This window comes from Manacus candei, unplaced genomic scaffold, assembly GCF_025592945.1.
Source record: "Manacus candei isolate 608988 ecotype Guabito, Panama unplaced genomic scaffold, ASM2559294v1 h1tg000029l, whole genome shotgun sequence".
NCBI classification, from domain to species: domain Eukaryota; kingdom Metazoa; phylum Chordata; class Aves; order Passeriformes; family Pipridae; genus Manacus; species Manacus candei.
Window position 1 is genome coordinate 995,521 of NW_026138077.1, and position 12,975 is coordinate 1,008,495.

General features: G+C 43.6%; 1 protein-coding gene across 2 annotated transcripts in view; it reads right to left on the reverse strand.

Annotated features, from left to right (window-relative positions):
• ZNF804A (zinc finger protein 804A) overlaps window positions 1–2,033 on the reverse strand; it is a 167,106-nt gene extending 165,073 nt beyond the window's left edge. For both annotated transcript variants that reach the window (XR_007905058.1, XM_051790995.1), the window contains exon 1: window positions 1,858–2,033. Coding sequence is in view for 1 of the 2 variants with exons in the window: in XM_051790995.1 (XP_051646955.1) it covers window positions 1,858–1,968 (111 nt within the window). In the remaining variant the exon portion in view is untranslated. The remainder of the gene's footprint in view (window positions 1–1,857) is intronic.
• Window positions 2,034–12,975: the final 10,942 nt, after the last annotated feature.

Here is a 12,975-nt window from a genome sequence, read left to right on the forward strand (position 1 = left end):
ACATCTGACCTTCCCATGAAAGTGACTGACTTGTGCTCCAGTGCCTCAGAACTCTCACTTTGAACCATACAATCACCCTCTATCACAACCCAGCAGTATCTTTAGCTCCTATAAATTAAAAATAGCCTGAACAGAAATAAAAGTCTTGATGCCTGCACCTATACTATTTACTTCGTAGTGAAGGACTTCATTTTGCCGCCCACAGAGCCAACATCTTCCTTTTTAACTCAGCAGAAACTTTGCCAGTTACACTACTCACTGCCCACATATAAATTTTTTGGCCGCTAATGTTTTCACCAGTAAATAAATCAATCAGGAATATGGAGAATACAGGGCTGCTTTTTGGCCACAAGAAAATAAAAAAATAAAAATAATAAAATGCTGCTGGAGCAGAACCCATTGTGAACTGCAAGACAATATACAGTCCAAAAGTTACATCAGAGTATTCTCAGTTCTGCCAAATGCATCTTTACTGAGATTGTTCAGTGAAAAGAAGGTGATGTATCATGCAGTTATTTGAAGTGTACCAAATATTTCTACAGTAGGTCTTGGTTTTGCAACTGTAGCAGTAAAATATTACACACATATTGCCATCTCATGGATACTACAACACTTGTTTAAAATTCCAAGAACCCTAACAGAAAAAATATGCAGAATCCACAGCAAGTAAAATCGTAAAGATTCACAACGTGAAAGCAGGAATTCACATTTGAAACAGTCCAAAAATCTGCCTCAGATTCTCTCGTAGTAGTTACTATTTTTATGACTTGGCTCAGACTTGCTTTAATCTCTTTATTTAGGGAGAATCTGCAAGCTTGCCAACTCTAGCAAACGTTAAGTACTTTAGTAAATTCCCCATCAATATAGGTCGTGCATTCGAGGGAACAAGGATGTGGTAAGTTCTGCTCCATCTCCTCCAAAGGGGATTTCGGAGTAAGGCAGCGATGGGAGAGAGAGAGATAAACAACGTGGCTAAGCCCCTCTTTCAGCTCCATCCTCCTCTCCAGACATCTGTCCACACTTTGTTGTGCCGTGATTGAGATGTTACGTGATGCAGCTCGCCCAGCCTGCTGTTATCCTACATCCCTTTTATCTGAGCAAGCAGGAGAGCACATGTATTGCCAATGCTATTGCGTCGTCACTCTTCCATTAAAGTTCAGTAACAGCACGAAGCGAGTCCAAGCAAGTCAGCAAAACCATCGGAAACCCAATAGATGTCAAGATATCTAAGTATGGAGGATGAATACAGAAACAGTTCGAGCAGCCTGTGCACACTTTCCGGAGCATCTAGCCGAACTGCCTAAAGCCACCAAGTCCTGTCAAACCCCGAGGTTTGCTTTCAAAAAAACTTGGCAGCCGACAAACAAAAACCTGTATCGTTTCTGAAGCTGTGCTCGAACAAACGCAATCTCTCTACCCAAGGGGCTCGGACAAGCAAGTAAACAAGTTTCGGGTCCTTCCCGCACTTCCCCGGGCAGGACCTCCGGCTGTCCCCGCACCGGGGGGACACGGCGGGGAGTCACGGAGGGGGACACGGCACGGAGCCCCCCCCCCGCCGAGGGATGCCCTCCGCTGAGCAGCGGCCGCCTCTCCCCGACCTCCCCCGGGCTGCGGAGCCCCAGCCCTGCAGCTCCCCGCCCCGAAGGGTCCCCGGGCTCTCCCTCCGCAGGCAGCCCCACCCCGGCGGCTCCGCGGGGACACCCCGCACCTGCCCCGGGGAGGCGGCGGGCGGGAGCGCAGCGCGTCCCCGCGGCGGCAAAGCCCGGGCGGGCGGCCCCCGGCTCCCGCTAGCCCGAGCCGCCGCTGTGAGCGGGAGGAGGAGGAGGGAAGGGAGAGGCGAGGGAAGAAGGCCATTACCAGAGTTTTGTTCCCGTTCTTGCTGAGGGGGCCGCGGAAAACTCCCTTGATGTTGCGAAAGTGCCCGTTGCTGAGGTGCGCGGAGCTGATGACAATGTAGTAGCACTCCATGGGGCCGGGGCCGCCTCCTCAGGCCGGGCTCGGCGGGGCCGGGCGGGGAGGGCCGGGGCCGGCGCTGCCGGGGCCGGCGGCGGGGCGGGGGGTGCGGCCCCTCAGGCGCGGCGCGGCCGCGGGAGGAGGAGGAGGAGGAGGAGGAGGAGGAGGAGGATGCGCGGCGGGGCGGCCGCGGCGGAGCCGAGCGAGCTGCCGCCGCCGCTGGCAGGCATAGTGCTATTATAGCGAGCAGCCTTGCCGGTCGGCTGCACTGAGCCAATGGCAGGGAGCCACTGGGCTGGTACCGAGCGCTGTCAGAGGAGGACATCTGTCACACGCCGCCTCCACCGCCACCCACCGCCCCACGCCCCGCTGCCCCCGCCGCGGACGGGCCGGCGGCAGGTAAAGGGGGACGGGCGGGGCGAGAGGGCAGAGCCGGCACCCCAACCCAGCGAGCTGCGAAGGTGGGGTGTGCCCTCCTTTTTCCGGGGGTGGGGACGACGACGAGTGTGGTTTTCCTCCGGGATTGGGGAGGGGGGGGGACTTGGAGAGATGCCGGGGGTGCGACGCCCCCAGCCCAGCGGTCCTGCCCCTCGAATCCCCCCTCCTCCGAGCAGCCCCCGCGCCCGTTTTTTTTTTTTTTTTAAATTCCATATTTCTCTACCACCTAACTCACGGGCACTTCCACCTGCCCGGGGCGGAGCAGCCCCCTCGGTCCCCGGGACCGATGGATCGCCGCCTCCGCCCGCCGCTCTCGGCTCCAGCGGCCCGTGACGGCGTAATTGGGTGAAATCGGTCATTTCTCATCCCCGCTCGGGCTCAGCTCCATCCCGCCCTTTGCCGGGCTGCGGCGGCCGCAGCCCATCCCCAGCGCATCCCGCCCGACGAAGCTGCAGGATCAGAAGCGGGCTGGCAAAACTTCTGGGTCACGGCATCGGGAAGCGCCGGGGCGGCATCCCCCCCTTCCCGGGGCGTCCTTATCCCTCCCTCCTGGGGTGCCGCATCCCCCCCGGGCCGCCCGCGTCCTCCCCCGCGGTTACTCACGGCTCTCCCGGCCCGGGGCCGCCGGCGGAGGCGGCTCTGCCCGCCCGGCCTCGCAGGGCCTGGGCGGCTGCAGGGAAAAGGAGACCCACCATGGTTTCTTGCAGGCTCTGGCGCTGCCTCTGCGATCCTCACCCTCAGCCTTAACGCCCGTATAAACGTACTCGCTCCGTTCCATAAAGCCCCCAGCAAACTGTGGATTAAAAACCATTAGGTACATCAGCATGAGGCAGCTGTAGCATACCCGGTGCTCCTGCACCAGCACAAGTGCTTCTTTTTGCAGCTCACAAATTGGAGCTCGCTGCCAGGAACGGAATTTGTCACAGTATAAGACGTGCTCAAGAAAGAAAGATGCTCAAGTGTGGTTTGTTGTTTCTGGTGTTTGTTTTTCTGGTGTTTTTTTTTTCCCCATAACGTATCTATGATTTGCAGCTTTATCACGTAAGGCGTGAAACACTCTTATAGCTGCCTCATCTTCCAACATGCTTTACCCTTTATTCTGGGTTGTAAAAATCAAGATTGATGGGGTGAAATTCCAGTGCCAAAAGAGGGAACACCTTAGAAAAGAAGCCCAGAACCATGATGTAACATCTGAAAATGTCTTTTAGTCAGCATTTACTCCTGGCAACATAAACCCACCATCCTGCCCTCCAAAATAAAGGAGCTGCTGGCAGAAAATTTGGGATGGGGGACACACACAAACACTTTCCTGGCAGAAATTACTCTCTCCTGATGAAGCAAAGACCAGGTTTTTGAGAGGTGCCTTCTTCTGATAAGCATTTTCTATCATTACTTCCCTTTGTACACAGTGAATTGTAAATTTTGACAGCTGTCACTCATCCATCAGCATTTCCAGTACTTAGGAAGGAATTACAGGAATGGCAAAAGTGCTAAGTTTTGACAGCTAAGACACAGGTGAGAGATCAGAATTTGCTGCTCTTGTTACAGCCAAAAAAGGTGTCATAATGTACACGCACAGTAATACTATTTTTCTGGTTATGAGCGTGTATGGGTACATCTAGAAATAACCAGCAAGTTCATTACCATGCAAAAATGAAGTCAATATTATAAAAAATCTGATAAATTTAACAACACAGCACACTTAAGGCCTGGTTCCTATTTCAGACGGGATCACAGGGATTGTTCTCTCTCAAAAAATGTCAGAATTTAAGGCAGCATAGACTAACGAAAAGACATGAAATTATTATGCATGAAATATTATTATGCAAGAAATAAAATTAGGCAACGCTTTTCTGTGAATAAATATATTCCAACTTGGACTAGAAACATTTTTTCCACCTTCTAAATATAACATCACTGATATGTGAGGACCCTTCTGCCTGGGAGTGAGACTCCACACATACACTTTTCGAAGAACTGGAACCTTTCTCTCAAATCCTTGCCTTGACACACTGCTGACATGTTTTGTCACACCTGCCACAGCCATACCTGGGCCCCTTCAGGGTTGTAGATGCAGAGATAGAGAGAGCTGCTGGCTGGCCTTTCAGAGGTGTGCAGGTATGAACTGCTTGCATGCTCTTTTTAGAGTCCAAGAACTTGGGAACATGTTATTGTAGCAACGGAGAAATTATCTACTCCTGTAGCTCAAGTTTTTAAGGCTCAACCTGCTTTGTAACAAACAGGAGTGACTGAAACAGCTTTAAAAGCTGTTAAAGCTTCTGCTAATGAAGATTATTGGCCTCCTCTATTAAGGGAGGAAAAAAACCAACAACTAAAGACCACTTGATTCCTCCAAAGCACTCAATAAACAAATGACTAGCAGTACTAAATAGCACCTAACGTGTAAAACATACATTTTCTACTCCTACCTCTTTATTATTTTTTTTTTGGCTGATCTTCTCTGATACTTTGCTATCTTAATCCTTCACTGAAGTTTTCCTGCTTCATTCTGTTTCTCTGTTATGATCACACAGGCTCAAGGTACTGCTTCCTTCTCAAACCTTTTATTTGTAATAAATTGCTAATTTCATCAGTCCCTAAACCCCATGGATCCTACATACCATTAGTCCTACCTATTTCAGTCTTTGTCCTGTTCCTCTGGGTAAACATCTGGAGTTTCAACTGTGTGTATTACTATTTATTCACATCTCTACCAAATAATAATAATAACCAGAGCTGCTTATTTACTCCTTCTCTTATTCTCCTTGATATTTCTTATTTGGAAGAAACCTCCCAGGAGTTGTTCCTGTATATAACTGCAAATACTAACTCAAGAAACAGGCTATGGATTTGAGACACTTTCTGGAAAACTTCTAAACTGGAAGCCAGTGAACAAATTACACTAATTCACATCTATTGTGCTGTTTTTCTGCTTCTGACAATACTCAGTATTCTGCATTGTAATATTTAATATTAATCGTTCAAGAAATAGCCCTGGCATAACCCAGAAAAAAATATTCTACTGTATAAACAAACCCCTTTTGCTTAACAGTCTTTAAAGCGTGGCACAAAGTATGTGTTACCAAGCAAACATATCCTGAGAAATCATTCACACTCTACTGAGACATTTCCATCAAGGATAGAAAGGAGTATCTGTGCTGTAAGTCACAAAAAACTCAATTAAGCTCCCACAGCAATTCTTATTGAATTCAACAAAATTCAGTTTATCCTAAGAATATCTCCCTTAAGAAATCTGCTGTCTGAGACACACCTTTTTACCATCTCCTGCCCTTTTACTCTCCCTGTATCGCTCTTTTTTTCCCCTTTTCCCTTAGCCTTGGATGTTTTTCCCTATTTCTGATGTCTGTCATCCTTGCACTAAGCGGAAGGAAAACGAGGAGTGTGCTTATGTACCTTTGAAAGGCCATTATGGTGTAATACACATTATACACTGTATTACAACTGCATTCATTCATCAGCTATGGGGGTGGCACAGCTAGAAAAAGGGGAAACTGGGACAGCCTGGTAGCCTAGTTCCTCAGCACATCCCTCCCTGCATGTGAAGAGGATCAGAGTGGTTCCCTGTTTCAACACTTGAGCTGAGTGGAGCGCTGGTACCACAAAGCTGAGGGAAGGCAGTAGTGACAAAGCCCTGCAGCACGCAGTCAAATCGTGGGCTGTAGCCTGCAGCCCTCCAAATTTTGTCACAGGAACAGGACTGTCAAGGCTTAAACCGGTGTTCCTGCTCAAAAGTAGCAACAAAGATTTATTAAAACATACAGTATTTTTTTTTTCTCACCTTTGGTCATGCAGCGTTCCAAAGCACATTATTTTAGATCACAGCTCGTTCAGAACAGCCCCGGGAAGAAACTGTCCAGCAAGAATTACCCCCTCCCTCTTGTCACATGTCCACCTAGCACCTATATCGAGCACCACGTTCCTGTGTTAAGAAATGCAAACACTTTTCTGCCACTTCTCTTTCAGATTACCAAACTACCACTGTCTGATTTAGGATACTATTGGGAAAAACTTTCTGTTGTTATTGAATCAAATACACCTTTCTCTGTATCTACTTTTCTTAATGTTCCTGCTGTGTAATTTCCCCAACAACTCATGCAGGCCGCATTTCTTTTTTCTGCCCTAATCCCTTCCTAACAAAAAAACCAAAACAACCAAAAATTTCAAATGAATTCACAAATGACACACTGAATATGAGGCGACATCAACAAGTCACTGATGTACCACAAAGCATTAACTAGCATGAGACTTAAAAAGGCCAGAAAACACCTGATGATCCAGCCAAGGCAAAAGAACCCTCTGCAAAAGCAACTCTTGCCCCTTTTGAACACTGAAAATGCAATAAATTCTGCTATTTTAAACACTGCCTCAGGACCCTCTATCACATAGAATGGCTCTACATGGAAAGAAAATGGAGCCAGCAACTGGTAAGTGAATCTCGAGAACTGTCTGTGATGGAATTATAGTTTTCCAGTATCCATTCAAACCCAACATCCAAGTCAAAACCAAACAGAATCAATGAAATTATGAAAAATCATAAGAAAAAAATTGGGTTTCATGATCTCATCAAAGACAATGACTCCATCTCTAGTGGAAGGTGTCCCTGCCTGGAGGGGGGGGCGTATCTTTAAATGGTCTTTTTTAGGTGGTCTTTAAGGTCCCTTCCAACCCAAACCATTCCAAGACTTTTCACAACTGACTGCTGTAGAAAATCCTCCTCAGCTTCACTTCTCTAACAATGTAGCAAAACAGTACAAGGAACAATCTTTCAGTGACGACACCAAAAAAAATTCAGCAAAAAAAAATAAAAATATACCCTTTCATATATCAAAAAGCAAAAGCAGAAAGACCACAGAATGGGTGTGCTTGCACAGAGCCACCAGCCAAAGCTCCCCAAAATCCAGGAGACAAGTTACATAGCTAGCACTGCATTAAAGCAAACACCACCTTAACTTCATAAACAATACCCAAAGAGATTTCAAGCAGCCATTCAGTGTCTGGTACTTTTCTGGAAAGGGAGCTGACTACATAATGAGCACCAACTTTCCATTTCTACCCATTAAATTTTTCTACTTAATTTTATCTCATCAAAACTTGCTTTGTTAAAGAATATAACGCTCAAAGATCCTTAAAAAATGAAAGGCTTTTAATAAAGTAAATGAGGCATTAAGAGAAAAGCTGATAAACAAAAGCAAATGCCGGAATAAATGGGAAAACAGCACATTTTGAGATCCACGATAGCAGATGAGTTGTAGCCCTTTATGAGAAATAGATTATTTTCCTTGTCCACAGAACTTTTTTTGAGAGTTAAAAGATCTGGAGTCTAAAGAATTGATTAGAAGTCTTCCACAGTCAATAAGACACTTCACCTTCAGTGAGCTTGGGCTCATTTACTGAAGCAGAAGTCCTGAAGTTCATACCAGGACTTGGCATTAGCTCCAAGCTTTTCCACTGAGGGGTGGTAATGAGATGGAGAAGTTCAGGAGAGCTGGTAGCAGAACTCAGACCACCACCAGTATTCACTCATTCATGTTTTAATTAATTCCATCTCTCCCTCTGTACACACAGGTACTTCTGTGTGTGTGGGAACACTCATACCCACCCTATGTGCACGTGTGCCACACCAGAAATCCAGTGTCACGTTAATGAAAGAAGGAATGGAATAGTTTCTGAAAATCTTTCAAGGGATGGAAAAAAATTAGAGACCCACTGGAGGAAAAAAAGCCTCCAGTGATTACTATTTTAATATATTTCATTGAGTTCAATATACGACACGCTACGATGTCCTCCTTTTTCATGTGATCTCTAATAGTCACAGAAAAGAATGGAAATTAAATTAAAAATGATGTGTTTACTTTACCAACGTTACACATTTCAGTGAGACCCATTTTTCAGAATGGGAATATTTGGCATCATCTGAAAATCAACCCCCTTTACAATATTTATGGCTACGACCTCCCAGTTTAAGACACCATAAATCACATCAGACATTAACTGGTTCACATTCACAGGGCACTTGTTCTAACAGTACAAAACCTGGTAGAATATTAAGCACACACTGGGGAAGGATATTTCCAATATTGTGGAATAGAAGGCTTTGCCATGTACAGTTTAGATGGCACTACTTGCACCACAGCTTATATAGGAACAGGTAATAATTATACACGTGGGTAATCACAGAGTTTGTTCAGACTTCCAGCAGCAGTGACACTGGTGATGACAGTGACTGGTGACCAGTGACAGGAGCTGAGGAAATGGCATGGACCTGTGCCAGGGGAGGTTCAGGCTGGCTATTAGGAAAAGGTTCTTCACCCATAGGGTGGTCAGGCACTGGAACAGGCTCCCCAGGGCAGTGGTCACAGTGCCAAGCCTGGCAGAGTTCAAGAGGCATTTGGACAACACTCTCATGGGCAGGGTGGGGTTCTTGGGGCTGTTGTATGCAGGGGCCAGGAGCTGGACTTTGATGATCCCAGTGTGTCCCTTCCAGCTCAGGGTACTCTGTGACAACTTAGGCAGCCCCAGCTTTACCTCGTGGCTCCGGGGCATTAGAGGACACACCACACAACAACATCAACAACATCACAAGACTTGCTTTGGGAAATGAAACAAGATGCAGAGGCTGTCAGAGCCTCATGTTTACACTGGTTTACTGTTCTGCACCCAAGCTTTGCCTCCTGATTTTATCTCAGTAGACTTCTATGGTTAATTTATCTTTTTTACAGTACACCTTAAAGTGGCTATAGAACTCCTTGCAGGAATATGTACAAGTTACACAATAATAATTTTAAAACCACACAATTTTTATGACTTATGATTTAAATACCGGTAGATTCATGTAGTACAGTAATAGTCTTAAGGTACTTATTATGGTCTTCCTGAATGATGCTTGACACTATCACTGTCTGAAAGGCCCTGTCTATTCATTAGAACAATTATTTTTTTTCCTGAATGACTAATGACTTATCAATGTGTCTGCTGTAGCAAAAGAATACAATTACAAATAGGCACATTAAAATACTATCAAAAGAATTTAATCCAACTTTCAAAATATTAATAACTTGTGTGCTTAATTAAAGATAACCATATCAAAATAGCCTTGAGTACATTATAGATTACTGGGCTGAAAACAAATCATTAGAAGGAATAAAGTCAGTATTGCTCTAAAAATAGGGAGGATTTCCAAAGCCCAGCATATCTGTTTTGGCATTTTGACAATTAAAAAATGTCTACATAATTCATTTAATTAAGTAAAAACTTACTCATTAGCTCAAGCTATGTAAATCATGTTGAGTTTCACCAAATGTACATTTCCTTGAGTATCTGTAAAACCTGTGTAATCAGAAGACAAGGTAAAATACTATTAAAAGCAATATCAAGATAACTGCCACGGGTAAGCTACACTTTGGCAGCAACATGAGCAGTTGTTTCTTCATCCAGTTTTTGAGTTGCCTTGGAGTTATATTACTCTTGTATCGCTTAACTCTGAATAAAAATCTTTGTCTCCAAGATGGGAGGATGAAGTACCATTACTATCAATGACTACATGTTAATTTAATTAAAATTCTGACCTAATTTATTTATTATTCGAGTGGAAAAAGGTACCTCCAAGATTTTTCTGCTCTACAGCTATGTTCACGTGGCCCTGCAGATCAACAATTCTTTGTGATGATTACATGGATAGGGTCATCAAAAATAAACCTCTAGTTTTAAAAGACCATCCTCCACTTTTTTCTTTGCATAATCATGACACGATGTATGCATGCACATATATTTATACATAGATAGTTAGGAGCTTAACTTTTTACTTTCATTATTGCTATGTACACTCCAATGTCACTTGACATACTTCTGTAAATGCATTTTCTCCACGCAAACCTGAATTTAATACAGGATACCCATTATGTAGACCTACACTAAAAATAATGCATAATTGCTTTTACAGAATTTCAATACTGACACCTCCTAAATATATTAAATTACCCTTGAACTAACCTTAACATAGGCATTCCCACTAGAACCAATGATCCTAATGCATTTGAAATGCATGAAGAGGAAAAGAAAGTATAAAATGTTTTAAAAGTCAAACCAAAACTCAACTATTCCTTGGGAACCAACGTGCTGCAGTCTTTACAGGAAAATGCATTTACTGTAAAACAAAAATATCAAAACCAAACAAAACACGCAGAAAGAAAAAAAAAATCTGTACTCAATTCCTCACCACTCTGGAAGAAATCAGTTTATGTTTAAACTTGCTGATCTTGAGTTAGTTTGAAAACAAGGAAGTGAAACCAACAAAACCTCCAACTAAATAAATAACCAACCCACCCCTTAAAACTACTTGTTTTGAAGCAGATCTTGGAATTTTTGCCTCATATTTATTAAGTCTGAGCCTGGTAGACTCAGCCACTGCCAGGATGTCCCTCATGATGCCTAAACTTGCCACATTTAAATGTCTTCACTGCTCCACTTCTGTCACCTGGAAATCCCCATCAGTTATGTGACCTAACACCAAAATAAAATAGTCTTCAATCTTTCCTTCTCCTTTTTACAAATACTCCTGCATTACTGCAAGACAATGAAGTCCCTGTAGCTTCTGCTGGTGAAGCTTTATTGTCATTACTTTAATGCCCAAACATAAATTGTTTCCTTGAGGTTCCTAGTTATTTTTGTACATCTTCTCTAAATTCCCTCTGCTCACTTTCCAGAGTAAATAATTCTCTTATAGAAGTATGTTTATATCCAAACGACCAGAAGTGTAATCTGTTTGCAGGGTAGATTATATTTCAAGATCAACCCTTAAAGAGAGCAATTTAAGTTTCTTTACCGAATATTCACCTCCATTATGTCCTCCCCATTATTTTCAGAAAGCAAACCATGGATTAGGTTCGTAATAACACCGTAAAGGTTGAAAAGCAGGAGCTGTAACAAAATTGTCTCACTGAGGGACTCGGAGAATAAAAATAACACCAGGGAACGCTGATGCAAAATGAGATGGAATATAAAGATGCAGGGCACATGTCTACCCCTACACCACAGCTCCTTGATGTTCTCCTTCGTCTTCCTCACTCTATACTTGGGGAGGTTCTCTGCTGCATCCTGACACTGGCACTCCAGGTTGCCCCTACACTCTCCTGTCCTATCTTTCTTGGCAGTACCACAGAGCCCTCACATCCACAATTGGCTTTTCTCGTTGCTTCATTTTCAGTACAGTCAATTCTTTGACTCTGTAACTGATGCTTCATTTTGCAAAGCATGTTTTCTTATCATTTCTCGTCTGCAGTTTATTCACCCTTCACATGAGGAACTAATGAGAAAGCCGAGAGAAAACCAAACACTATTTGTATTCATTTATTAGCAGGAAGCCAATTTTTGCTCAATATTGCAACCATGTGTTTGGGATTTAACAGAACATTCCTCAAACTGAAGGCCAGCAGCGAAGTAAGTGGATTTTGGACAAAGCATTTTCTGCCCTCGCGAAAACAGCAGCAGGAAACAAACTCCAGTGGTCAAAAATTGGATCATAAAGATGAAAAACCATATGTGTTTCTGGTCTTTAAATTGCTACTCTACAGAGTGATAAGAGACATCATATAGAACCTTATCAGGATTTAATTTCCTAACAGAAATGAGAAAGGAATGTGCAAACCCCCTCTTACATGATCTAACATTAGATTGCTGCACACGATAAAAATTTCTTAACAGGCGTATACCTAAGGAAGATAACATTCCATCTCTTCTTCCTGGAGATGCTTTCTAAATACAAATCCTTTTAAAAATAGCATATTTCTGGCTTGCTGTGCACGACTGTCTTCTTGAGGAAATGTTTTCTAGCAAAAACCTGCTCACAGTTACTGTATCTTTTCAGTGCTTCTGTAATAATACCTCGTAAAATGCTCTTAGTGCATGAGGTTTATGAATGAAGCCTGTCAAACTATATGTAGTACAAAAACATGATTGTTAAATTGCTTTGAAGTTTAATTCATAACTGTAGTCTAACTGGATCATAAAGGATCTATACTACAAGCTGCCACCACTGTGTGAGAAATCTGGGTTGTATTTGTATTTTGTACACGCGTCTTTGCCATGTCATTCTGCACCCCCTTAGTGACTCTTATATCCTAAATTATACTTACTAAATCCCCCACATACCATTCTATTTCCAGGCTCTACCAGCTACAATGTTATTTCCAGATAAACTTGGATTTCCAAAGGGTTCACTGCGAGCAAAGTTGTCCTTTTGATCGAGAAAATGAGTAAATTTTGACACAAATTTTATGGTGTTCATATTATGCTGTATTTACTGTAGGGACACTATAAAGAGCATTTACAAATGACACAGGCATGTTCAGCATCCATGTACGGCCTCTGGGAATAGCAGAGACAAGCAGTGCTCCGAATTTGTGAGGTACTTGCTCTGCTGAGTTATGGGCAGCATTTTAAGATGAGTGGCTGTAGGAAATCAGGCCTCCCACCCTCAGCTTCATCTTTTTTTTTCTGCTCTGCAGATTTTGCAGTTTCACCTCCTAGTGTTTCTGACCTAATCTAATTCCAGGAATCTAAAATACT